The sequence below is a fragment of the Trichophyton rubrum genome (genome assembly GCF_000151425.1).
Source record: "Trichophyton rubrum CBS 118892 genomic scaffold supercont2.1, whole genome shotgun sequence".
Lineage (NCBI taxonomy): Eukaryota > Fungi > Ascomycota > Eurotiomycetes > Onygenales > Arthrodermataceae > Trichophyton > Trichophyton rubrum.
This window is the reverse complement of record NW_003456428.1, coordinates 3,240,430-3,266,689: the sequence shown is the minus strand read 5'-3', so window position 1 is coordinate 3,266,689 and position 26,260 is coordinate 3,240,430. Positions and strand designations below refer to the sequence as shown.

The 26,260-nt window shown below is 48.5% G+C and overlaps 7 protein-coding genes across 8 annotated transcripts; 3 read left to right on the top strand and 4 right to left on the bottom strand.

The window, feature by feature from the left end:
• The first annotated feature begins 72 nt into the window (after positions 1 to 72).
• On the top strand, positions 73 to 5,922 carry TERG_01228 (uncharacterized protein). The gene is made up of 2 exons (XM_003239198.2): positions 73 to 5,242; positions 5,295 to 5,922. The coding sequence occupies exons 1-2, from the start codon at positions 412 to 414 to the stop codon at positions 5,831 to 5,833; spliced, it is 5,370 nt and encodes a 1,789-aa protein (XP_003239246.1). The 5' UTR covers positions 73 to 411; the 3' UTR covers positions 5,834 to 5,922.
• A 394-nt stretch (positions 5,923 to 6,316) lies between these two features.
• Positions 6,317 to 7,656, bottom strand: TERG_01227 (uncharacterized protein; the record flags this gene model as incomplete). Its single annotated transcript, XM_003239197.1, has 4 exons — positions 6,317 to 6,420; positions 6,481 to 7,321; positions 7,408 to 7,526; positions 7,614 to 7,656. 4 exons carry the CDS (start codon positions 7,654 to 7,656, stop codon positions 6,317 to 6,319), a joined length of 1,107 nt encoding a protein of 368 aa, XP_003239245.1.
• An 887-nt stretch (positions 7,657 to 8,543) lies between these two features.
• On the top strand, positions 8,544 to 12,301 carry TERG_01226 (uncharacterized protein; the record flags this gene model as incomplete). The annotated part of the gene is made up of 2 exons (XM_003239196.1): positions 8,544 to 10,706; positions 10,760 to 12,301. The coding sequence occupies 2 exons, from the start codon at positions 8,544 to 8,546 to the stop codon at positions 12,299 to 12,301; spliced, it is 3,705 nt and encodes a 1,234-aa protein (XP_003239244.1).
• Positions 12,302 to 13,117: 816 nt separating this feature from the next.
• On the bottom strand, positions 13,118 to 15,152 carry TERG_01225 (uncharacterized protein; the record flags this gene model as incomplete). Its single annotated transcript, XM_047747730.1, has 3 exons — positions 13,118 to 13,870; positions 13,931 to 14,193; positions 14,294 to 15,152. The coding sequence occupies 3 exons, from the start codon at positions 15,150 to 15,152 to the stop codon at positions 13,118 to 13,120; spliced, it is 1,875 nt and encodes a 624-aa protein (XP_047603694.1).
• Positions 15,153 to 18,537: 3,385 nt separating this feature from the next.
• On the bottom strand, positions 18,538 to 19,860 carry TERG_11694 (uncharacterized protein). Its single transcript, XM_047750766.1, has one exon. It carries the CDS (start codon positions 19,395 to 19,397, stop codon positions 19,017 to 19,019), a length of 381 nt encoding a protein of 126 aa, XP_047605367.1. The 5' UTR covers positions 19,398 to 19,860; the 3' UTR covers positions 18,538 to 19,016.
• A 249-nt stretch (positions 19,861 to 20,109) lies between these two features.
• Positions 20,110 to 24,005, top strand: TERG_01223 (uncharacterized protein; the record flags this gene model as incomplete). The annotated part of the gene is made up of 2 exons (XM_003239193.2): positions 20,110 to 23,020; positions 23,080 to 24,005. The coding sequence occupies exons 1-2, from the start codon at positions 20,593 to 20,595 to the stop codon at positions 24,003 to 24,005; spliced, it is 3,354 nt and encodes a 1,117-aa protein (XP_003239241.2). The 5' UTR covers positions 20,110 to 20,592.
• Positions 24,006 to 24,688: 683 nt separating this feature from the next.
• On the bottom strand, positions 24,689 to 25,964 carry TERG_01222 (uncharacterized protein; the record flags this gene model as incomplete). 2 transcript variants are annotated; one of them, XM_047749257.1, is made up of 2 exons in its annotated part: positions 25,655 to 25,964; positions 24,689 to 25,570 (listed from the first exon to the last, which is right to left on the bottom strand). In XM_047749257.1, the coding sequence occupies exon 2, from the start codon at positions 25,472 to 25,474 to the stop codon at positions 24,689 to 24,691; it is 786 nt and encodes a 261-aa protein (XP_047605366.1). In that variant the 5' UTR covers positions 25,475 to 25,570; positions 25,655 to 25,964. The 2 variants fall into 2 exon arrangements, with proteins under 2 accessions (XP_047605366.1, XP_003239240.1); XM_003239192.2 differs by having other exon boundaries at positions 24,689 to 25,964.
• Between the last annotated feature and the right edge of the window lie 296 nt (positions 25,965 to 26,260).

Genomic DNA, 26,260 nt, shown 5'->3' with positions numbered 1-26,260 from the left:
TCCTTCTTCCTTTTTTTTTTTGGGCTGACAGCTCACAATTTGCTGACGTAATAGAGAAGGTCTGGTGACTAAGCACTTATCGGCCCGATATTTTGCCGTCGCGCGCCCTGTCTGCAAAGCCCCGAAAAAGGAAAGCTGGCAAGTTTTTGGGATGCTTTTTTCAACGTCGACGATTTCTTCTTCACGGCATCATCGCCTTTTCTTCTGTTGCTAGAAGCGTACATTCTTAGGACTGAGTCCTGGCCGCCATGGTTGGCATTTGCATTTGAATTCAGCGTTGTTTGTTTCAAGTTTTGGTTTCGGTTTTTGTTTCTACTTCACTGAACAGTACAGTATGCGGGATGGCGTTGCCCTTTGAACAAACAAAAGAACGCGATGCTGACCGGCTGCTATGCAGGTTGATTCATTAAAATGTCGGACGATTCATCTAGCAAACCGTCTGCTGAGCCAGAGGTTGCCGCCGCTCTCCCGGATTCACAGGAATGTTCCGCTCCAACGGAAACCATACCATCTAGACCCCCTACCGATTCAGATCCGTCTGATGACCACCAACCATCTGAGTCCCAGGAGGTGTCACAGGATACCGAGACATCCACATCCCTTGACCAGCCTACAGGCGTTCCTGGGCTCGGTGATACTGCTGCAGACGCAGAAAACTCGGAACTCCTTACCCTCTTAGAGTCAAGTACTGAGACACCTCAACAGGACAAACTGGAGGCTCCCTCAGTGCGTGTCGATGATACTGAAGATGTTTCCCAACCTACAAACATACAAGCTTCTCAACCAAATGTCCCAGAGGTCACCCTGACGGAGGATATAATTTCAGCTGGCCATAGCGACTCGATACAGCCCATAACGCAGTCTTCTGATGAGCAGCCTAGTTTGCTCTCGAGATCTAATACCACTAAGCTATTAGCACGAGATGATATTGTCTCGAGAACCAATTCGTTCCCTACCGTTAATTCGACAAACGAGCCAGACCACCCCACCACATCTGCGCCTCAAGTTTTTGATTCTGCTGAATCGCAGCACGATTCGAATAACGATACCCCCAATGTTCCTTCCACAGAGTCCGATGTTAATTCGGGAAGCACGCACGCCGCACCATTATGGAATGACGATGTGGACAACGAGGCTGAAGGGGAAGACTTTTTCAATCAAGTTAGCACTCAGACTAAGCCCATCTACATCCCACCCGAGTTTGCGGAATCGAGGTTTGAGGAAGGGCTCCCACTGGTTGATAACGGCGATCAGAGCAATGACCAGCAAGCTGCACAGCCCAAACAGCAAAGTGCCCTGGATTCGGTTTTCAGCGAGGATATAACTACAGATGAGGCGGGCTTTTTTAGCTCCGACATGTCACATGCAGCAGAGCCATCGGAGGCACCACCCACACTACACCGAAAGCAAACTTCACAAGTGCTAGACTCACTACGAATGGATGATGCTTTTCGGGGAGATGAGTCTCCTATCGAGCCTCCTGGCGCCCCTTGTGAACAGCTGTCTACATCAGAAGCGGTCGGTGGGCACCAGACTTCTAAGGATGATGCAACAACCATGGAGAATTTAGATGAGAATGAACTCGCAGAACGGTGGAAAGCAGCCCTTGACGATGATCTACTTGATGATGAGCTTCTTGACGATGACCTGCTCGATAATGATAACGCAGCTCAGCAGGAAGATGAAAAACCGCCAGCTCCACCCCCGTCACAGCGCTATGCACCCAACACTTCAACGTGTCTACCTCAATCTCGTCCCGCACCTCCTCCAATTAATCCGTATGCCCCTCATCAGCCATCATCTTCTTCGATAATGGAGGGTATAGCACCTGCCCTTTATGGAGAACATGCGCAGCCCATCAGCCCAGTCTCTGCGTCTGCGGAAAGCTTTTCAAACCAACCAAAAGCTGGATACAAATCCCCATATGATCTACCTGATGATTTGCAACCAAAGCGCCGAATCGCTCCAAGGTCTGCTTCTAATATCAGCCAGCCATATCAACCAATTCCCGATTCCAGGCCTTCTAGCTCCTATAGCGCTGCGCCGCTGCAAACTGCCCCTCCAGTAGCACCAACTAACCCTTATGCTCCTCAGCCTCAACCTCAGTCTCAAAAACCAGCGGCTCCTAACAATTTTTTTGAAGAACTTCCAATAGCCCCACGGTCAAGGCCATCGACAAGAGGAAGATATGCACCTCCGCCTGCAGAAGCAGGCCGACAGGCCCCCGCAGGTCCGCAAATGATGACTCCCACATCTCAGCAGCATAATGAACCTCAGCCTCAAGGACAGTACGGATTACAGGCACCTCCCAGAATGGACCCTTACGCAAATATCATAGCTCCTGCTGGGCCTGTTGCAACCAAGCCAGCAACGCAATACTCTTCCAGGCCCATTGGGAAGCCCGCAGCATCTGGACGTTACTCTCCCGCGCCCCCGCTTTCTAGCAGCGCACCTAGTCACTCATACATGCCAAATCATGCGGGAATTACACTTCCATTTCAGCCAAGAACCTCAAGCCCCCTTGCACAGCACGATTCTAGTCATGTTAGGCCTCGGGTTCATCCTGAATCTCCTCGTGAGGGCTCTTTGGGCAGCCAGGAGTCAGCTCAGCATCTCTCTCCTCCAACTGCCCATAATGACTTCGGGCAAAGGAATTATGCTCCAATGTCAAACGTTATCTCATCTCCGCCTTCTAGCATGCCACCGCCCTCTGCTCCTATACGAATGTCTCCGCCCCGCAGATCACAAACCCAGTCTCCTGGGAAGCGGATTTATAGTCAGGGACATCCATCTATAATACAGGATAATGCGCAAAGGCCCGCATCTGCCCACGCTCCCAGTGGACCTGCTCCAGCTTCCCATTTTCCGCTGGCTCGTGCTATGACGGTTGATTCACATCCAGCACCCGCTGTTGATTTCATTGCTCCAGCAGATAGCCATAGCCTTGATCCTTTGGAGCGTTGGAAGGGTGCTCCCATTATTAAGTTTGGTTTCGGCGGATCTTTAATAACCTCGTTTCCAAAGCGTGTTCCGCTGTACTCAACTGGACAACTGACTCCTCGTATGAAGCCGGTCCCAGGTGAAATCAAACTACGTTCTTTCAATGAGGCTATTCCAGAGTCTGTTATGCCAGCCAAATTCCCCGGGCCTCTGAAGTCTAAATCCAAAAAGAAAGAGGTCATTACTTGGCTATCAAACATGATTTCGAGTTTCGAACATGAGGATCCTCAAGGTCTCGTTAGTCTCACTCAGGGAGAATTTCAAGCCAAGGTGGAGAAAATCATGCTCTGGAAGGTTCTCAGAACGCTTGTTGAGCACGATGGCGTCCTTAGAGGTGCTCCCGATGCAGAAAAGAGTCTTCTTAGCATTCTGTCGCCCATTACCCCACAAAATGAACAAGGAGCGTCAACCATAGGTTCAACGAACGCACTTTATGGCAAAGAGGAGCCTGCCAATGTTAGCCTAGACGCAATTCAACATAACTTGCTTCTCGGTGAACGTGAAAGGGCCATATGGGATGCCGTTGACCACCGGCTGTGGGGCCATGCCATGCTACTTTCCTCAACGCTGAATCCATCCGTTTGGAAGCAGGTTGTTCAGGAGTTCATCCGTCGTGAAGTACGATCTGTAGGCGAAAATACCCAATCTCTTGCTGCTCTTTACGAGGTACTGGCTGGCAACTTTGAGGAGAGTGCAGATGAGCTAGTTCCTCTATCCGCACGAGCTGGTTTGCAATTGGTTAATACCCGTACCGGTCAAGGTCCAACCGGAAACGCACTTGATGGACTCAACAAATGGCAAGAGACCTTGAGTTTGATTTTGAGTAATTCTAGCGCCCAAGATGACCAGGCTATATTAGCACTGGGTAGGTTGCTTTCGTCGTACGGAAGAGTGGAAGCGGCCCATATTTGCTTCCTGATTGCCAGATCTAACACCAACCCTATATTCGGAAGCCTTCAGGACTCGAATGCTTATATCGTCCTTATTGGGGCCGACCACAAACGATATCCATTCACCTTCATGGCTGATTCTACTGCTTGTTTGCTCACTGAGGTATACGAATTTGCTACTTCTGTCCTTACAGCTACGCCATTACACGTTCTACCTCACTTACAGGCTTTCAAGCTTCAACATGCAATGACTCTTGCTGAGACAGGTCATCGTTCTGAGGCCCAGCAATATTGCGAAGCAATTGGCGCTCTGCTGAAGACAGCAACCAAACTCTCGCCGCACTATAACCAGCAATTCTTCATTGAGCTGGAGGAGCTCTCAAACCGCCTACGCCAATCACCCGGTGATTCAGCTTCGTCTTGGATGTCGAAACCCAGCATGGAGAAGGTATCCGGCTCAATGTGGGCTAAATTCAATAGCTTTGTCGCTGGTGACGACTCTAGCCCCGACTCTTCTGATCCATCTAAGCCTCATGAAGACCAAGGTCCATTCGCAAATGTTGTTGGCACTCCGCCTGTCGGCCACTCACCTGGAGGACCTGAATCGTTCGGTTCATATTTCCCTACACACCAACAACAGCCAGTCGCTATCCCTGCTTCGAACTCTCGATATGCGCCTAATAATCAATATGCCCCCTTTTCATCCCCGGATCAGCTTCGCGGCCGCCGCTCTCTAGACTCGCAGCGTTCCCCCTCACGGGGTGCTGCTGCTCGGTCATACTCACAGAGGCGACATTCCCAAGATCCTTCCACTGGCTATGAGAATAGCTACGCTCCACTCGCAGCCGGCAATCCATATTCTCCATCGCCAGTGGCCCCCCAACCTACTACGCACTCTACACCATTACCTGCTCACTCACCACTGGCTCCTGTTGAGGAAGCGAGCTCGTCGTTGGCTCCGAGCACTACCTCAGAGCAAGCTCCTGGCATGGGGGTGTCGGCTCCCGGGCCAAGCTCGTTTCAGCCCGCCTACCAACAAGTCAATGCCACCTATTCTCCTCCGACGCAAGAATCTCAAGGGGGATACGAACCTCCATCAGAGGGCGGATACCAACCTCCATCTTATGAGCCGCCTTCTTATGAGCCACCTATGAATGAACCTGAGTCGCCTGGGAGTGAAGAAGCTGAAGAGAAGAAGCCCAAACCAAGGAAGAGCTTTATGGATGATGATGATGACAGTTATACTGGCAAAGGAGCAGTCGCAGCCGCACCCACAAACGGAGTAGAAACAGACAGGGGACGTAGGGATCGAGAAGCAGCTGAACTTGTCAGGAAGGCTGCCGAAGAAGATGGTAAGTTTTACTGGTGATTTTCAATATACACAACGACTAATTTGTGTTCTAGCCAAACGTCCACCTCCAGATGCAAAGAAGGGCTGGTTTACTGGCTGGTTCGGGAAGCGAGACCCAAGCGCTTCTGGTGGTCCTATCCGAGCCAAGTTGGGAGAACAAAGCTCGTTCTACTTCGATGAAGACTTGAAGCGTTGGGTGAACAAGAAGGATCCCAACAGTGCCACGTCCTCCACTTCTGCCTTACCGCCTCCGCCAAAGGGCTCAGCTTCTGGCAGCCGGTCTGCCAGCGCTGAACAACGCCCGCCCACTTCGGCGTCTGTCGCAAGTGCACCTGATGCGGTCCCCATCCCACTAGCCAAACAATTGTCGGCTCAGGGTGGCCCAAATTCACCATATGGCTCTGCTGCTCCTCCGTCTTCGCTGGGAGTTCCCGGCGGTACTCCACCTTTGACTCCATCTTCAAGGCCTGGAACCGCCCTGAGCCATGCAAGTTCCATTGATGATTTACTTTCAGCCCCGACTTCCAAGAAGGGAGGTACCCTGAAAGGACGTAAGAAAGGCCGATATGTTGATGTAATGGCAAAATCCTAAGGTAGTTTTTCAACTCTACCTGAACAGTGACGTTTCACCACACAAGCCTTCATCAGGCTGCTATACATATTATCCACCACCACCACCACCACCACCACCACCACCACCACCACCACCACCACCACATGTTCGTTTTCTCTTTCTACTGACGCTTGTCAGCCTCCGTTTATATCCCTCGACCTGGAGTCAGTTTTGCTTGTCATTGCTTTTGTTTGCTTATTAGTTCCTTTTCTCGATGCTGTCTGTTGATACCTTCGCAGGCGGCTTTCTCACTTCCTCCAAATACCCATTTTAATTCATTCTACATCTCCCGTGAGCAACTATAAAATCTTGACTGTGCCTACTTTGTGTTGACTTCGTTTGCATGTATAATTTTCTGGCTTTCCCTTAGTTAACTGTACTTTATATCATTATTATTCTTAATATATCATTAATTTCCTCAGCTCATAACAATCGACCTTCTGGCAGAATGTCGGTTCCTAACTAGCTGGCGTACGAATTGATATAATATGTTAGGCAGGAGTCCTCTCCACCTATTCCTCCCGGGAGGTAAACATAGAGGACCAGGGCCGTCTCATGAATGAAACCTACAAGGTCAGCAAAGGAAGAGGGAACAACAAGGATAAAGGAAGAATGAAAATACTTACAGGCAACAACTTTGGGGCTCAATCTACCAACACTCAATACTCGGCCCCAGTCTTTACCGTCAATCCTTACTTTTGCCCATCCTTCCTCGCCATCTGCTGCTCGGGCTCTCATCCGCTCACTTGGCAGCTGAGCGATCTCGCTCTGGGTCATATCTGCCTGGTCAAGGGGAGGATTTACCAGTCCTGCCCATACACTGGAGATGCGAAGAATATCAGTAGCAATGGCCAATTTCAACGAACCATGCATGTTGGCACTAAGTTCCAACTTAGGCCCGCTGCTATGACTCCCGCCCGCTAGAGCAGGACCATTGCCGTTGCCACCAGCACTGACATTCCCTGCTTTACTGGAGGCAGCATCAGTGGCAAGCTTTGTGAAACGTTCGGATATGCTTTTGAGCTGGATGAGACTGGGAAGAATGATATGTACATCCGGGTCACGGCAACGTGGTTCGTGCACTCCCTCGACCGCAGAGGGATGAAGAACACGGATGGGTATTTCCTGTGTCACAATCGTTTCACGTTCTCGGGGTCCGTCTTGCAGAAGCTCTGCGGCTGGTATCCCGCTCAAAGCGCCGCCGTTTTCAAGAGACTGAGAGTTTGCCGGACGGGAGCCGCTTGCCCTTGCGGGCTCGTCTGAGTTAGACGCACCTTTTCCCGATGTCCATGACGAGGTAACCACTGTCAAGGCGAGTTGAGGCTGGTTCCCCTTTTTGGTCAATCGTAGTTGTGCAGAGGTAGCGCCGGTGGCTGACTTTAGCGCACGATGCAGGGCACCTATTGGCACCTCCAGGTTTATGACCTTTGCAACTGAAGAAAAAGAATATGAGTCGAAAACAGTGTGCTACTCGTCACTTAGCCCATGGTCATCTCTGATTAAAATCAACTTGACATGGCCCTCTTCCATGGTCCAAGTCCAAATATACATACAATTGGGAGCTGGGCCCAGACCTGCGTCCCCTGATCTGGGATTATGGAGAATCGAACGACCTCATCCTCGAGCCTCACCCAGCAGACCTTGCCAAGTGACGAGAGGGAGGCCGTGAATTCTAGCAGCAAGGATTAGTCAAATAGTCCCCAGAGCTGACGCGTTGAAAAACAGATAACTTATGGGTCAAATTTTTGCTGCTACTCACTGGAGAACGTCGCTACGTTCGTGAGCTGGCTTTTGAAACGCATCCTGTACGCTTCATCGTCCGCTGCGTGCAGCAGCCAGAGACATCAAGAAGCCCTTGAGCCCTGTCTCCTCTCTTTCTTTTTTGTCCTTTCTTCCCTGTAAACCGTGTGTGGTCTCTGATCTGAACCACCCTGTGCAGTTGCAGCTTGCCGCCGGCGTGAAACAAGGAGTGTCCAATTGGCACGGCTGGTTCCAGGACAAAGCCGGTTACAAAAAAAAGCAGTCCAGACGCTTGTCTCAGGTAGCTATTTTCAGGGAAGCCGACGACGAAGCCGTAGATCAGGTCGTAAGGCGTATGAAAGTCGTCTAGCCAGCTCGTAGTGCGTTAGTTGAAGCTGTGGCTTGAGGTTGTCTTTTTCCTTTTTCGGGTTGCAGCCACAAGAAGCAAATAACAATAAAAAAAGATCCATCGCAACCTCAGCTTTTCCCTCTCCACGACCCCCAACAACCAAAGAGACAGCAGCAGAAGAAGCAAAAACGAAGCAGCCTGCGAATGACCGTCTTTATGGCTTACAGTGCTGGGTTTTCTACTTGACAGCGCATTCGTTTCTGCAGGCTTCTTCCAGAGAACCAGCGAGAAAGGTGGACGCGGAAGAGAGGCAATGCTTGACGGACCTCCGGCATCTCCAACTGCGATGGCAGATATCCAGCACCTGTTTCCTCTCGCCGTCTGAATCTCGCTCTGGAACGGAAGATTTCGCTTGGTATGCTTGTATACTGCCTCTCTTTGCTCGTTGCCGGCGCGGATTTCTCGTTCTCCTAAGCCATGCCGGCCTCCCCAGACGCCGTTTAAAGCAGACAGAGAGAGAGCCGAGCAGCTGAGAGCCCACGACCTCACCAAACGCCATAGAATCCGGGGCCTGGCGATGCTCCTGGACGAACACCAGTCATGGCGAAATCCCCGTTCAACTCTCTAGACCCGGCTGCCCGCCTCCCTCCCCGTCATTCGCGATCTCCACGCTCGCCCTCACGCTCCCCGGAACGGAGAGCGCAGTTCCTCTCTCACCAGCTCGATCCTCTACTCTCAGACCTATCTCCAGAGACGACACTGCAAGTCCTCTCTGCTACCGACGCTATCCCGATACATAAAAACACTCCGCATAGCCTTTTGGCCAAGAGCATATCCGATGTCTCAACCGTGGATCGTGCATTCGGCATAAGAGCCGCAGTAGCTGCCCAGAAACTCAATGAATGGCATACTGAGGTCCTCTCCTGGTTTTGGCCGGATCCTGCTCGTGATCCGAATGCAAGAAACGGGTTTCTTCCGCCGAAAGAGCTTGAGAAGAGCTCCAATAGGGGTTGTAATGAGGCTCAGACCGGAAGTTCTCCCATACCAGAGACTGAGCGGGAAATATACTTTGGAAGCTTGCCTGCGAGCATTTTGAAACTATATCAAACCCGGATCAAGGAAATAAAGGATGGCATGGAAGTTCTGGACGTAGAAGAGTTGAAGGAGCATGTTTTAACAGCTCATATTCCTTCACGATCTCGTCCACCTTCTGCTGCTAGCACCATGTCCACAAGCTTCGGTCTAGCTAGCTATTTGAAGATGAGTGATTTCACCGCAGTCATAACAGCTACTATTCTACGGGCCCTACCCGTGCTATCAAGATTGAACAATCTGCTTAGCAACTGGCACGCTCGACTCCTTGTTCTTAATCATGTTCCAGGGCTGGTCTTGGACCTTCAGGAAACCAAACGGGCTATTACCAATGCACTTAACCGACTGCAAAATGGCCTGCTCCCTAATCTTGATGATCCCCTATTTTCCAGAGAATCATTCAGGTCTAGCTGGAGAGAGCTGCAGGCTATGGTCTCATCTCTCGGTCGCCGGATTGATAGCATGCTCGATATCCTCGAAGGGAGAAAAGATTCCCTACCCGAGACTTGGATCGATGACATGGAAGCCATTGAGTCAAGAATTGCTAGCTGGGCATTTGAGGCTGAAAGAAGAGCAATACAAAATGAGTTGAAATGTCTATATCAGCGCGAACTTGACGAGTATTTGGCACAAAAGTCTTCGGAGGAATCAGTGCCAGATGTCTCACACACACCACAAAAGAGCTCTGATGATGTAGCTGAACCATTAGTCCGACACAGTGAGGCAGCGGTCAAACATCACACTGCCAGCCCTAGCATAAGGTCTGATTCTTACTTTACTCCTTTAACACCACAGCCCTTGCTACCTGCTACCAGGGAAAACCACACTAGTGAATCAAAGTCAATTACATCTTCCATTGTTGACTCGTCCGATAGATATACCCCCGAAAATTTTCCTTCTGAATTTCAAGATCCCGTGAAAAGAATAGGAGTTACTTCCTGTTCTACTCCGAATAATGGTCGGGCTACTGCTGTTACCAAAAATATTCAAGATTATGACACCCCGAACTTTGAGTCCCCACGTGTTCCTAATCCAGCAATATATGATAGTACTCAGAGTGAAGATTTTATGACTAGGCCGGTCTCCCGCCTTGATTTCAACACCGTTGACTGCCCAGGTTCGGACAACTACAGTGACATGTCGCCCGATAACTCACCAGCTCCCCTGACGCCCTTGGTCAACATGCGAAAAAGGTCCAGTAAGCGCGAGAGTAACGTCCCGTCTAGGTTGCAACTGATTCCGTCTGGTTCGGATGCAACCATCAAGCAGAACGAAGTGGCTGGCCCCATCGAATCTCCTGATACTTCAAACTTCATCCCTGACAGAGAAGACTTGGAATTTAGCGTTGCCCAACCCCTGAGCTCTCCAACAACTCCAGCACAGATGTCATCATCGCCTGGCCTAAGCTCCAGCGGTTCGGTAATACATCATACTCCAGAAGTCGCGAAAAACTCCACATCCCGTCCCACCACTAGCGCATCGCCTTCTCCCGACCTCCAGACACCACCATCCCTTCGATCATTTGGCAGAACAATGAGTTTGCCCCTAGCCCGTTATATCAATGATGAGCCTGTCTCCTTGTATGGACAGCATGGAGCCTACCACCCGAATGACAAATCACAAATAAGCACAGCATCGATTGGATCGGCTGATATATCACCAAGAGGACAGGTACGTCAAACAACTTGCGTTTAATGTGACTGCATTTACTAATCGTTTTCCAGGTTGGGGATTCTGCTTTTGATCGAAGAAATAGCTTAACCCCGGGCACTTCCACAAAATCCGAATTACGGAGATCTATTTCATCCGCGAGCATATCCTCCTCCCCTCGTTTACAGGAAAAACTAAATCTTGGCCGTCTATCAAATTTTACGCGGTTATCACATTTGCGCCGCAGTGCAAGTTCTGAACCAATATATCTTGAGAAGTCGTCACTCTCTACAGGCTCTCCTGATACAAATTTTTCATCCACCCCCCTCAACACCCTCGACCTTCCCTCCAGGTTGAGTCCATTCCTTCATTCCACATCTCCAGAAGCAGATAACACATTCCCAGATGCCGACTCTTTAGAACTGATACCCCCTCCTCTCAAAACAAGATCTCACTCAGGGACCAGGACCCCTGTTAAAGTGCCACATGATGAGTTCGATGACAGGATACATTCCATACTGGATACTATTCCCAAAATCCGTATGAAATCTACCGTTAGCGAGGATTCTAATGAAACGCCCGCGCCAGACAACTTGCGGGTACCGCCAAACTCAGGCCGCGTCCATCCTCCTTCTCCAACGCTGTCTCGCTCTAGTACCCCTACTCCTTCACTTACCCTTACGCCAGCACCTCGCCCTAGGCGTCGCAATAACCCTGGACCAGATGAAGTGCGGTTATATCACCTTCATAGAGGTGGTAAAGCAGCCCCAGTCAAACTATTTGTACGATTAGTGGGCGAAACTGGCGAGAGAGTAATGGTGCGCGTTGGCGGTGGCTGGGCGGACCTCGGTGAATATCTTCGCGAGTATGCCATGCATCACGGAAGACGAGGCATAATCGACGGCAGATTTGAAGTACAAGGGATTCCTGTTGTTAGCAAATATCCCCGGGCGCCAACCCCTACTCCTACAAATGGTCGAACCACGCCCATACCCCCTTCGCGACCTGGCTCTGCTATGGATATTCGCCCAGGGTCCTCTCTCGCGGTCCGGAGAGCAAGACGTGCAACCGGCTCAGGTGCAGATCTGTTACCAAACCTCACGGCTGCCAATATTCAAAGATTATCTGAGGAAGGTGTTAGTCCTGGCAACTCTTCCGTTCTATCCTCACAACGACGCCCATCACTATCTTCCGCAACTTCTGTGAGCACCTCGGTTGTAGGGGATCACTCGTTTAACGCTACTCCATCCCACCGCTCCTTTTCCACAATCACTGGCGCCGCTCATTCGACACCACTTGGTTTAGCTGGTCCCAAACCTCGATCAAAACAACATACCATTAGTCCGGAGAGCGAAGCATGGGTTGAAGATGTCATGGGCCAGGCACGAAGGAGCTCATCTACTCTTAGAGCCCAGCGATCCATGACTGCCATGCGTAGCAGCTCTGGCGTCCTTCGACGCATGCCTAGTGCAACTCTTAATGAGCAAAGCCCAACAAATAACATTGCAATGAACAAAGCTCGGGGCGAGAATAAACTCCGGAGCGCAAGTGATATGGGAGGCGTGTCACTCAACAAACGAGTCTTTTTACGTCGACTAGGGAAAGAAAAGGAGTAAGGCTACGTGATAGGTGATCTCCTTGTTTTTTTACTTCACCGTTCATTCTTTTACCACTATCTATTTTCTTTCTATTTGGAATCTTATTTCTTTCCATCTTCTTGGGCCGCATGTTGTGGGCAAGTGAGTGAGTGATTTGATTATTGGACCGGCGTTATTCAAAGATATCCATCTCGATCTCCTATTCTCATCTTTTTTCCTCTCCATCTAACGCCATGACTACTCTCTTTTAATCTCTAGCACCACGTTCTTTTACCTCAACCTTTTCTTTTCCCTTTTATCTTTCCTTTGCTATGTTTCCTATTCCATTTTCTTTTCTTTGTATTATTCTCATTTTTTCTTGGTTACCGTCGGTCATACGCTATTTCAGCTTTTAGCGAATCATTCCTGTAAGATTGATTCAATGTCTCTCGCATTGCAATATTCTTCTGAACATATACCCCTATTATTTCAAGTCGACTAGTCCTTTCTAATAGGAATCATGATCGATCCTTATATTTCATTAGACTCGTACAGTGCCTATTATTAACGTAGTATGAATATGTGCATATTCTGTGTCCGCGATACCGAGATATTAATTACTCAGTAACCCAAGAACCCGAACGCCTATGAGGAAGTAATAGACAACAAAACGTATGCGATGCAATAAATGTTAGATATCCCAAATACTTACCATCGCACCTGAAACTCCCAGATACCCGCAATATACTAGTCTTAAGTGCAATATATTGATAAGAGGGTACAGGAAGGAAACTCGTAAGAAAAGGTCCAGGTGTGCAAATGGTAGAAGTAGCTTCATACACGCACTGGAAATAATTATTTCGCCCCAAGAAGAGCATGTTGCCGGACCTCTTTAGCATCCATGACTTCCACCTCCCGGCTAAGCAGCTTGCGAAGGTCAGGGGTAATGATTTGGACAGAAGTAGCCTCGGAGTCGGGCTTCGTATTGGGCTTGTTGGAGGGCTTTGATCCTGTGCCGCCTGATGGGCTAGCTCCAGTTGCTGTGGCAGAACTATCTCTAGCGGGTGATGTAGTGGTATTGGCCTGAGATGTGGGACGTGTTGTCCGCTGACGAACAGGTGCCTGCGGAAAGTTGTACTTCTTGTCAATAGCTTCAACTTTCTTCTCAAACCGATGAAATAAGGCCTCCGCTCTACTCAATGTGGGTATCAAGTCGATTGTATTTGATAGTTCATTGACTATTAATAGTTTAGCCCAAGTCTGATAATATGAACAGGGAAACGACATACCGTATTTTAAGACCTCGTCGAAATGGTGAAGGTGCGCCATAATAACGTCACGGTGTTTCTCTAGTATAGCCAAAGCGACGAAGATATGGAAATTACTAGACAGATGGTCTGTCCATAGTGCTTCCCAGAGCCTGAGACAATCAACCCATTCGAATTCTCTTTTAAACCACACTAGGAGCATGCGGAAGAAAAAGAAGAAGTTGGTGCTCTCAGCTTTCTGAAGATGCAGGTAAAGCTTTGGGTCCATGAGTTGAAGGAGTTGGTCAAGGGTCAATAGCTGTTGGCGCATCCCAGATTGATCTCGAAGGAAGTTTCGTTCCTGATGTATATATTAATAGACTATACGATAAATGTATGAAATATTCAGGCCGACGCTTACCATTCGATTCATGAACCCAACGAAGCCCCAAAATGCAATCGCATCGTCTTGCATCACGGCATAGATTGGGCTAAGAAGATCACTCATACCTTGTACATACCCAAGTTCTGTGTTGTACTCATTGTAGGTGAGCAACATATCTTTCATCTGTTCAAGGTGGACATTTGTCCCAGTTTCGGCAAACGGTGAGTCTGGATCTGGATGAGGTGTGTCCTCCCCGGCAAAAAGGGGGATATGACGATCTGTCCGGTGAACATCTTTTTCTGAATTGAGGACACCAAGGGATGATTTGTAGTTAGCCATCTAAAAACTTGACGTATGGCTTGGCCTTGAAGAACCCTAAAGTCAACGGAGGTATCTTACCTATTCTATTCTTTTGCTCCCTAAACCATTCCTGCTCTTTAGGTGTGGAAGCCCCATCAATCATACGTTCCCACCAAGCTCCCTTCAAGCGGATGTATTCATCTCGTCGTGAATTCATGACGGCTTTTCGCTCATCTTCGCTACTATCCCAGTCATAAAACCCTAGAAGGAATAGCCATGCCTCTTTTCGAACGCCATCGTTTGGCTCAAGGCCGCCGTGGAAAATACGCTCCTTGGCTTCCTCAACAGTGATTTGGAGTTTTCCAGTGGTTCTATGGAACCATCCGTTCCACTCTTCCAAAGTAACTATTTTTCGCTTATCACTGATACTCATTTGGGCCGCTTCCATATCCAGAATTTCAAACTCTCCAACGGAGCTATTCTCCATGGCCAGGACATCGTTTGCTGTCCATATTCGTTGGTTACGTTCACGTTCGCTCTGTTCTGCAATACCCATTGCCCAGCGAGCAAGATATAGTCTGGCACTGTCAAATTCGTCTTGTAATGTTTGAACTTCTGGGTTTCTCATGAGTCGCCTTACTTGGGGAGGTAGTCGGGGGTTATCCGCAATATCTTGAGCAGTTCTGCGAGTGAAAGTTGTGATTTTGCTAAATTGCTCAAGGACCATCCACCTTGTTTCCTTAAGAGCTTTTGTGAATGGGTCCATTGTTGCATCTTTAGGAGGTTTGCTGGAACCGGGTTGGCCCCTAGAACTTTCCAACTTGCCCCTAGCTTGTCCAAAAGCTGTTTTGTCTTCCTCAGTTGGGTTAATAAGGTAGGCACTTGGATCCTCTCCTGAGCGGTGAACGTCCACGTATCTCCGTAGCCATCGGAGTACTTCGTCGCCACCCCAGAACATGCTTCCATCATCGGCGAAGGGGTCGAAATTTTCCTTTGTCCGTTTTTTCTTTTGCAGTATGGTAGACTCGCATTCACTATCATGGAAGAATAGTGCAGGAAAACTATCTCCTGCCTTTGTATTGATAACCACGCTACCAAACCACCACCCTAGACTGGGTGGTCGGACCAAAAGTGAGTATATACGCGACAATGGGATAGCAAATGCATAAGATCCGATAGGACCAGCACTATTAAGAGTTGTAGGTAGTGGAGGAACCAAATAGGATGTACGTGGAGGAGAGTTATCGTCTGATAGGTCTACTTTAACGTAGACGCCGCGCTCATCCCCGAGAGATGCCTCAGGCACCCAAGAGAGTAAAAGCGATGACGGATCAACGGTTTTATCCGAGGAGGGAGAAGAGGACGAAGTACTCTCACGCGGAGCGGAGGGAGCAGGCTTTTGCTGAACCAGGGCAATAAAACCGGGTATATTATCCTTTGAAGATGCCGTGGGATGAACGTAGACCTGTGATAATTGATCAGCTTAAATAACCCCCTCTAGGTGAAGTTCACTCCACTCTCGTGCTTAAGAGAAACACTACATACCTTACTCTTGGAATAGAGCAGCCTCACGCCTTTACCAGTGCTAGCATGAGTAACAGTATTATAGTCTCCTTCTTCGTCGTCGCTCACATCATAGAATGAAGCCGATGGAGACGGCGGCGACGCCGGTGGGGTGGTATTCGCAGCCATCGTTGCTGCAAGGGCTAACCGGATGAGCTGGAACCGCCTAACGAGCAATCATTCTTGAACTTTAGAGGCGAAGAACTGATATTTATCCTGTCGCCCGCAGCAAACAGGCAGAAACAATAACCAAACCTGTCGTCTTTGCAGCGGCTGAAGAGCGTTTTCGATGACGAACTACGTAAGTGACGACCCAAAAAAAGAAAGCATGTGACGTCGCTCTTGATTACTTAAGCTATGGTCAAAGCTCGACTTCATGTCTGTCACGTGTAAAGCTTACTGAGAACTACTTGTTTGCACTGTTTGCATATAAAACTTGGATAAATAAGAGCAAGATATAGCTTTTTGTGTTCATATATGTTTATTCCTCCTTGTCCTATACTACTTCCTTCTGTATGTTTTCTTGGTTAGTTGCTGGAGCATCAATGAAGAGACCTACCTCGACCGCCATATTTCGCGACACTGACAACAATTGGACAACTGCCTCTTTAAGTGATACCCCAGAGCTCGATATTCTTGATGAAGTATCCTGTGGAATGTTCCTTCGTTATACTGCGTTTGGGGGCGAAATATGAGGTTGAAGCAACGAAGAATACCTGTTTGAACAGCTCTGCAAAAATTTGCGTGGCTGAGTGTCATGATCCTTCGAGGAGGAGTCTCTGCCGTACATCGCCGGGGAACTCACCAGATACGGTCGATCTAATTGAAATACGTTGCCTTCCAGGATTCCGGTGTGAGGACGATAAAAATGGCTTGATGAAGCGATATCTTTATTGTTGGTATTTCATTGATTCTGGCCAACAAGAATCTGAATTTGGTACTACTGTTGCCTGTTGGTCCTTGCTGCCAAACGTGACTAACTAGTATGGCCCGTTTGATGAATGATGAGGAAAGGAATAATCGGAATGGTTTCTATGTCCCTCCCTCTTTTGTTGACAAGGTAGTCGACCTAGCTTTAGCTACTTATAGAGGACGCCAGCCAGTCTGCGACTGTTGAAAGGTATCCCTACATCGCAGTATTCATCATCATCTATGCTAGATTCGGCGAATACGCACTTGTATTACGCCGCTAGCGCCTCCGCGACAGTTGCTATGGTCAAGGTGTTATCATGCGCCTAGAAATATCCATCCATAGCGGCAAGGGCATCTTGGGGGCTTGGTTCCCTTACTGGAGTACCAGCCTTAAGAGGTAGATGTCTCTGGATCATCTTATCCAACTGGTAACAGTATCAACTATTAGGTAGAAGTTGGGTTGGTTTTGAGGCGCAGCGCAATACATGACCAATGATGGCTGATGGAACTATTGAAACAATTCGGTGCATTAACTAATTATTATTGGTTCTTGATTTTTCTTTCGCGGAGAGGCCGAAGAGATTCCGGGAACCGTTGTTGATCTATTCTCAGTGGCCAGAGATGCAGACTCTTTTGGCATCGCCAGCGGCTACTCCGTACGCAGTACTCCGTAGGTGTTAGGCAATATGCTAGCTACCAAAGGGCCTAGGGCAACCCCTCCCACTGTGGTGGGCGGGATCGACATAAGAGATTCTCCAGCCGCTTGGTCCCTCTGGTCAAGGCGTTTGCCGTCATCACATCTGGTAAATTGAGAGCTTTAAAACCGGACCAGTCGCCTCTTGTTGGCATTAAGACGGTCACCCCAGCGTACACAGCGTACTCCGCGTGGGAACACTACAGTGGACAGTTACATCGTTACGCCGCACGCATCTCCGTGAATATATAGTCAGTCGCCGTGATGTATTCCACCCACTGACGTAACCACTGCAGCAGATAGGAAAAGACATGTCACCTCATGTTAAGTCTTCGCGGCAACTCTGCGTTGACACACTGTGTGACGCTGAAAAGTACGTTCTGCCTTGATATACGCTTTTTCCGTGCATGCACATCTTCTCGTATCTGACGGCAAAGAGTGGTTATATAAATAGAAGTCCATGTGGAAAGCCGGATACTGAGTTCACAGAGGCGTGATCCTCGTATAATCTGGCCAAATCTTCCGCTCCCAAGATCGCCTTGAGAGCGCAAATCACTGCTAAGTAGGTCGGAAGGCGTGACATAAGGCGGAGTGATGAAGTCTAGAAGGGATGAGAGTTAGCATATGTCGTACTCAGAGGGCATATTGGGGGAGTTGATGCGACTTGAATTGCCCGTCTCCCGGAGTCGCATAGAGCTTCTCCCACAACACGAGCAACGACAGGAATAGACACTCTGCAAGACGGGAAACTGGCGGGAGCTATCATGTCGAAGTACTCTGGCTTAGGGAAGTGCTATGTTACTTAATCTATGGCAGATGCAAAGCGCATCGTAGTTGGTTAGTTAGTGGGTTAGTTATGGTGTTGTTCGGCCGCCAGCGAATTCCACCGTAGTTATAAAAGACGAGACGACAACGACGACGACGACTCAACAGCCTCCGACCTCTCAACTCTCGGGTGATCACAGATATAAGAGATAATAACAACAACTGTGGAAGATGGACATCGGTAATAAAGAGAAACATCGCTGCGGCTGCTTTTGATTCATGTGACTGACTAGCTGACTGTAAAAATAGAACTGTGTGGCTGGGTCCGCAGATGTCCTCGCTAGCGGACGGAGCAGCCCTGACGCTGGCTAGGCTGAGCCCCGTCAACCACCACTCCATCCAACGAGTTAATGGTCCCGGATGGAGCTTAACAGGGCCCGGAAAGGGACGACGGCATGCTGCTGCTTTTTTGGGGGGGAACTGGAACCCGGCCAGCCTCCCTTGTCCGTTTTTGCTGCAGTGTCAAGGGCGTCTGCAGCACCAAGGATGTTAAGGGGTAAAACGCCGCGTCAATATCCACACAAGACCACAGAATAAGTGCTGGAGTGATGAGTCTCGCTTGCTGCTTGACAATGGAGGGTCTGTCGGACGTTGAAGAATTGCGGGACCTTTTTATACGGGAACAGCTGTGAGAAAGATCCATAACAACCATGGTGGAGTCCGTTTTGGCTTATCACAACAAACAGAGCGAAAAGGGAGTTTGATGCTGTTAATAATCCTTGGCTAACCATGGAAGAACATTCCAAATCAAAATTCATCAATAGCTGTCTCCTAGGATCCGCCGGGCCAGCAGGGGGTGCTTGGGGGTTAGATCGAAAACTTCCCTGGCTAACTAGTTGATGGGTGCTTATCAGGGCAGTGATATAGCCTCCCCTTGCACAGGCCAGCGGAGGTTTTGACAGTACCAGCCTCGAGCAAAACTAAGCATAAGACCCTTTGAGCCTGGTTGCTCCCGTGCAATACGGGCTTTCCACACTTTGGCTGATCGCCGCCTGCTCCCCAGTGGAGGCGTCGACGTTGCTTTTTCCTGAGTCTCTTCGGTCCAACCTGTCTCTCAAGCAGCAGCAGCCCTGCACACCATCTCTCCAACCCGTAAGATTCGCTGAGAAATACGGGCGATGATGATCGAAAACGGGCACTTGTGTGATTGCCTACCCATATATCAGGCTGTTTCCCCAGTTGTGAACATAATATGCATGGTGCTGACATGCTGCACTTGTGTGTTTTGGGGGGATGAGGGCTTATCCTTCAACGGCTCCGGTTCTATCACTCCTCGCCCTTGTAGCTGCATGCAGGCACATACATACATAACACCCCAATCTATATATCAATCAGGCAGTCCCTGTCTTGCTTGCCCTTGTCCCACATCCTTGCTGGGGTCCGCAGGTTTTAGTGGCGGCTACTCCTTCTTTCTGCTCTATCAAGAGACGAAAACCACACGGTAAACACTACTCATATAACTAGTTGAAATAACTAGTATGAATACACTCTCGGCTCCTAGGTATGATCTGTCATGACCTCCGAAGCAACTACTTGTTAGCTAGTTATGCTTAGCAGCATAATATATATCTCCTTTTAGGGCCCAATTTCCAACAATTCTCATTCTTCAATGCCTGTTGGACACCCGATTATCTTTTCCTCGAGGACGGATCTACCCCCTCTACCCAGCTCGACGGATTCGCGCGCCTATTTCTTTGACTGATCCACCATCAATCTAAAAGGGTCGCACTCATTGCTGTACTACTCTGCCGTTCATTCTCGTCGCAACATTTCGCGCAGTTTCTCTATGCGTTTGGGGGAATTGGTGGTTGTTGAAGGCCGGAAATAACGAAGGTTATGAAAGATATCTAATACCTTGGCTGCAAAGAGGTTAGTATTTTTTTTTTTTTTTTTTTTTTTTTTTTTTTTTTTTTTTTTTTTTTTGATACCCTATCATGCGTTTGCTCTGTCGTCTGCCTCTTGTTTATTTCCCTCTTTTGGAGTTTCGAAGCGGGCCTATATGCCACGGGACAATGGAGACTATGGCTTTCTCCTCTTCATATTATCCCGCTTTCGAAGCCTCAAAATGATTGCGCAAGCGCCTTCTGCAGCTATCCATTGTTTGAGCAGAAGATTGGCCGTTGCCTATGAAATTGATTTATCTCATTTTTTGCTGGATGTCCCGTCGAGAAACCAATCATCTGTCGTGGCTTTTTGGAAACCTTCCACCTATTATGTCCTCTATCCATGCGTCCGGTACAAGCTAGCGATTTCTTGGAGCGTCGAAACAATGAAACCCTGGGAGCTTAGGGTGGAAGCAATTGCATTTAGATCTACCGGATGCCCCGGGGATAGGGGATGACGGCGATGACCTGCAGATGTTTTTTTGTCACTGTTCGATGTGCGGAAAGAGCTGACCTGATGCATGAACTTTAGAGGTGGAAAGACAGCAGCCATGACGATCATCGTGAGATCAGAAAGGCTCAATAACCTGGTGCCTTCTGCAAAGAAGATGAAGAAACTCCAGGCCAGGCAGTCAGCGAGCAGTATGCACTGGGCTAAGGATATATCTACGAAGCTCGAGACCAAAGTCCAGAGCAAAATTCACGTAAGCAAGGACAAATCCAGTGACATGGCTACTAGAGGCCGTATGACGACGACAAGCGCGAGACCTAGGGTCCCACCCCTGCCTCCTTATTCCCCTCTCGGAGGTTTGCAGGAGCTCTTCAAGGAAGTTGGCGGAGCCTTTGGGACTGGAAGGGAGCTCGAACGCGAAGAAGAAGGTGACGAAGAGCCCGAACTTGTTTCGCCAGTGACCCTTGCATGTAGATCCTGTGCTGCGACTATGGGCGGCAGTGTCGACGATAGGCTATGCGATGACAGCAGTATATGCTGCCTGTCCCCTGCAACTGTGACTACCATTGAGACTGGATTTGGCAGCTGTATGCATATTTCACCCTGCGCTGCTCACGAATCTCCCTTAAACGCAGCAGCTAACGAATCGGCAATCCTCCCTCTATCCTTCGATAACGATCTCACAAGGAAGCAAACTGTTTATTTCACGCTGGATAACAAAAACCGGGCCTCGTCTGACCCCAGATCACCAACATCTCCAACCTGTTGCTCCGCAACTACTTGTTCTTCAATATACCCCTGGTCCTCCTCAGTCAGCTGTACTGGCGAACAAACACCGCGGAATTTACCCCCAAAGGTAACTGTGAATGGGCCCTTATCACTTAACTCTGTGGACACTGTGATCTCCAACGATGAATACCGATCGGGGCATCCCACCCCTGCTCCCAACTTGAAAAGGAGATTGACCATTCGAGAATCAAAAATGAAGGCCCTGCCCCCATATCCGCCCCTGCCGGAGGCAGTACTCACTCAGCCCCAGGCACCGGGACAGTCACTCAAACACTCTATACAGGCTTCTCATTCTACCCATTCACCAAAAGCACTCTGCCTGCCCCAAATACCCCAAGAAAGCGATTTTGATATGCTTGATGAAACATTCCAGCAATTCAATCGAAGTTCATTGTTACCTTCTTTAGAAAAAGCAGCTGAAGACCTCGAAGCACAGCTTTTAGCGATACCGTCGACTAAAGGATCTCAACCAAACTCACGATCCCGTTCTCCCTCTCCCGCTTATTTGCAGCGAGCTATTACCGACACTGAGAGCGACCAGGAAGCCGTTGCTACCCCTGAAATCCAAAACGACAGCTCTCTAAAGATGGACCTGGCGCGCGGTAGTATCGAACGCCTTCGCGAGAGTATAGCGTCGAAACAAATGGCCCAGCTGACCCGCACGAAAAACCAGAAGGGCGGGCAGTCTGGTTTTAAGGGAAGATGGAGCCGTTTCTCTGCATTCTCAAAGAGAGGAGAGAGAGGAAAATCGAAGTCACAGCTGAATTTACCTTCTCCCAAACTACTTCCAATGCACACAATCAATCCGATAGAAAAGTTAGATTTTGGCTTGAACGTGGTCCTAGACATTCCTTCGGGCTTTGCAGAGCTCGATGCAGACCCATCACCACGAGAAGAGCCAAAGCCGACACAGGCTGCGCCCCGTCCACTGCGGCCGTTGGTCGACAGCGTTATTCTTCGAATATTCGAAAATGTCGGCTACTTTGACGATTTATTCAATTTAGCACTCTCGGCTCGTGCCTTTTACCAGGTTTTCAAAAAGAACGAGCTAGGTCTTGTTCGAAATACGTTATCTTTGATGTCCTTGCCAGCATGGGAATTGCGGGAGATGACTCCGCCATGGGATGATGACGGCGTCACTCGCCTTGCCGTCAGTGCGAGGGATGAGCCGATACCTGAGTATACCCCCCAACTATATCTCCAACATTATTCTAGAGACCTATATGCCATGGCAGCTCTGAAGTCCATGATTCTTGTGCACTGTGAGAGTTTCCTTCGATTAGAAACCTCACGGGCATTGGCAGGCTTGGATGAGCAGCGATCAGCGGAAATGGACGATGCATTTTGGCGTGTATGGACATTCTGCTCTCTCTTCGGCTGTGGGAAACGGAGAGAAAGCGATATCGAGGCTCAGGTTGACTGGCTCAGAGGCGGTATACTCGCCGAGTCTGACACCAGGCCGTCTGCATCTATCTTTAGCCCCATGCCGTTCATCAGCAACCTCCTGCTCGATCCACCTCAGGGATTTGCGAAAGGAAATAATGGCGGCTTAAGCACAGAACAACTATGCGACATGTCAGAGATTTGGACTTGCTTTGCCAACCTGCTCAGTGTTTTCCATGGCAAATGTAAAATGGCCCGCAAATACGGTGTCTTTGACAACAAGGATGTAACACCAGGGGACGTTACACATGAGGAGGCCTTGCTCGGTAAATCTTTCAACCCTTTCCTACCATTTACATGGATACAAAACTAATAAGCATAATAGAAGAGTGGACTCAATACCTTCTCACGTTAGGCCCTTATGCCGTCCTTACTCTCATTAGTTTTGCCCCTTCTACCCCGGTTGAACAGAAGTTTGCCCGTGCCAAATCGCTAGGCTGGACCCGTTGGCAAGCCCTTGTGAAATCAGAAAATGAGCCAGTCCGACTGTTCTTCAAAGAAGCTGTCTCGCGAGTTTGCCGAGATCTCCCTTCACGACCAAGCTCCCTTTCCTCTTCTAACCCATCATCGTATTCCTCCAGAACATCTCCCCAAAGCTCAAGATCAAAACGAAGTAGTCAATCGAGCATTACGAGCCAGAACAGTGCTCGTCGCCAAAGACAGGCCGGCTTCGCGGCTGAGCTTCGCAACAGAAAAGTATCGATCGACACAGGGCTGGGTATTGCCAACGCCATTCCCAATTGTGATGAGCGACCAACTCCAGTCTCTGAGGTGGCCGTTAACAAATTCATTTCCTCCGAATCAGGGACGCCATATCTCCATTCTACTCCTCGAATACCGGCGTTCAGTCCAAGAAACCAATCTCGATCACCCTCGAGCGTATCATCACCGCGACCAACACCGCCGCTAATAGAGGAGAAAATCTCCCAAGGCCGCCAACCAATGCCATCTACCAGCCGCCTTGCACTATATTACTCAAACTGTCGGGAGCCAGTGGTCCCAGACCCAGCTGACCTGGCTCTGCAAAAGATGGTGCATGAACTAGGATTTGACGAAGAAGAAGCCAAATGGGCTCTGAAACGAACTGATACCGGTGAATCAGTCGATATCAATGCTGCTGTACACCTCTTACTTGTCAAATCCAGCAAGGCGAATTCTTCGTCTGTGGAAATGGGCCTTAGACAACGCGAATCTAATATTCCACAGACAAAGGCAGATGAGGTCTACAGGCCTACTTGGAGATGGGCATAATAACTATTTTCATATACCCACATTGCATATATACATGCAGTTAGTTATATTTCCTATTTAAAAACTAACATACTACATTGGAGTGAGTTTACTGTCTCTCCTTGAACCAGTGAGGAGTTAATGTGTTTTCTTTGTTCTTTCTGCGTCTTTGCTTTGAATACTGGTTTGAATGCGGCTATATACCCTTTCCTATGTCTCGTCTTTCATTCATTTTTCCTCCTGGGAATAAGGGTGATGCGTGTATAGCTATATTAGCTCAACCCCTTACAACGTACAAATGATGGTGTGCTTGTCTCTGGATTTCTCTAGGTACAATATAATATGAATAAAAGGAGAGAAAAAAGTCTCTCTTGCTAGATTAGTACTCTACTTTCAATTTGAGCTATACTTCAAGCTCTAACATGGGGTTAAGTTAAGTCTTAGTACGGCGCTGTTGGCTGATTCTCTCAAAGAAGCCTCCCCCCCCCCCCCCCTCCTCCTCTCGACAGCGACGTGCCTACGCACGTCTTTAACGTGTATGACGTTTCAAAGGTAAAGGTTGCGTTGATTGTTCTTCTTCTATCTAACGGGATAATGTGGGCCGCACCGCCGTCCCAGCATAGCCTATGTACATAGTTGCAGTGGATAGGACAGCCGAGCCCAATACCAGGTGGACTACTCGTCCTCTTTAAGGCTAAGCTTGCCTACAATACTTTGAACCATCCACAGCCTTCAATAGGGAAAGGATCTGAAATATCGCTGAGCCTTTCACAATCCTGGCACCGTTCTTCGTAATGTTCTTCTTTATGTTGTACGAATCCTCGATTACGGACACAACATCCGCAGAATAGCGTGCAATGGGCGTAGTATAGTCTTTTATTAGGGTATTGGCCACGCGGTTTCATACAGCACTGACATGCCCTTGCACAGCAACCACCTCGCGCCTCGCATGCCTCCACTAGAGATTTCTGAGAAAGGTGTTTGGTCGGGTTATTAAGTAGAGTATTATAGACCTGGGAGATATAATTATCACGTAGCCTTACTCTAGGGCCCTGAGGCTTGCGTTGATAAAGGTCATGGTATTCGTTTATAAGAGCCCAGGCCTCATTAGCCTCATTCAATAACTTGTGTTGCCAGTCTCTAGGCCCCCAGTTATCCAGATTAGAAATCTTATCTAGCTTCCCTTGCGTAACGTATTCGATTATTATTTCTCTAAGGAATATTTGACGTTGCCTCCATTCATGGAGTCTCTTAACCAAATAGAGTCGTTCAACAAGCCAGTCACAATCTTTCTCATGTTCATCCGTGGACTGGATAGCCATCTTTGTCCGCCGAATCTTGTTAGAAAGCTCAAACATATGCATACGGTCAAATAACTGTTCGAGATTCGTGCTGGTACTAAATAGTATCATAACTATAAGTATGATGCAGCCGCCAGCAAAGAGTAGAACGTCGTTGCGAGCAAATTGTAACAGGCCTTCAATCTCCATTTTGGGAAGTTTATGAAGAAGCCCAGGATGCAAATATTGAAGACTATGTGAAATATAGTTGAAATGTGAGGTATTGAAGCATATTATAGGGCCTTTCTTAGGGTATGTCAATATTTTCTTCCGAGATATCACGCGGATTAAAAAAGAGAGGAGCGAAGGAGAAGAGGAGGTGTAACTTGCCCTTTTCTAAATCTTGCGTCAGGGTGACTATCGTCATATTTTTTGCATTTGGATGACGCAAGACACTTCAAACAACCACGGGTAGACCAGCTGGCCTAAGTATGTCTGGAAAAACTAAAGCTTCTTCATGGTTCTGACTAACCCAAGAGGCGGTACAAGTAAAACTTCCCTCTAGAGGGTATCTTGATTGACATGGACAAAGCAGATCCAGAAAACGGGTATATGTTCAAGCGTCAGATAGGGCAGTACCTTAGACGTCGACGGGAGTTCGCGAGAATACGTGGGAAGGAGAGAGACTTCGGGTGAGCCAGCGGGAAGGAAAAGGGGCGAGATTCACGGCCCAATCCAGAAGCGGATGATACAGAACTCGCGATAACCACCTAAGTTAAAAGAATACATGAAGGGCATTAAATTAAATAAACAGTCCGCTCGCTAGATGCAGGCTCGAAGATGTCGGTTTAAGCAAAGGCAATTTTCTCCCTGCTATGTTGTTTTATGTTAGGCTGGAAAACAGATACGATACCACATAAAAATTGATCTCACCTGAAAATTATATTATTTGGAACCAGGAGATAATCGAGTTTCTCAAGACACTAAATGTCCCGC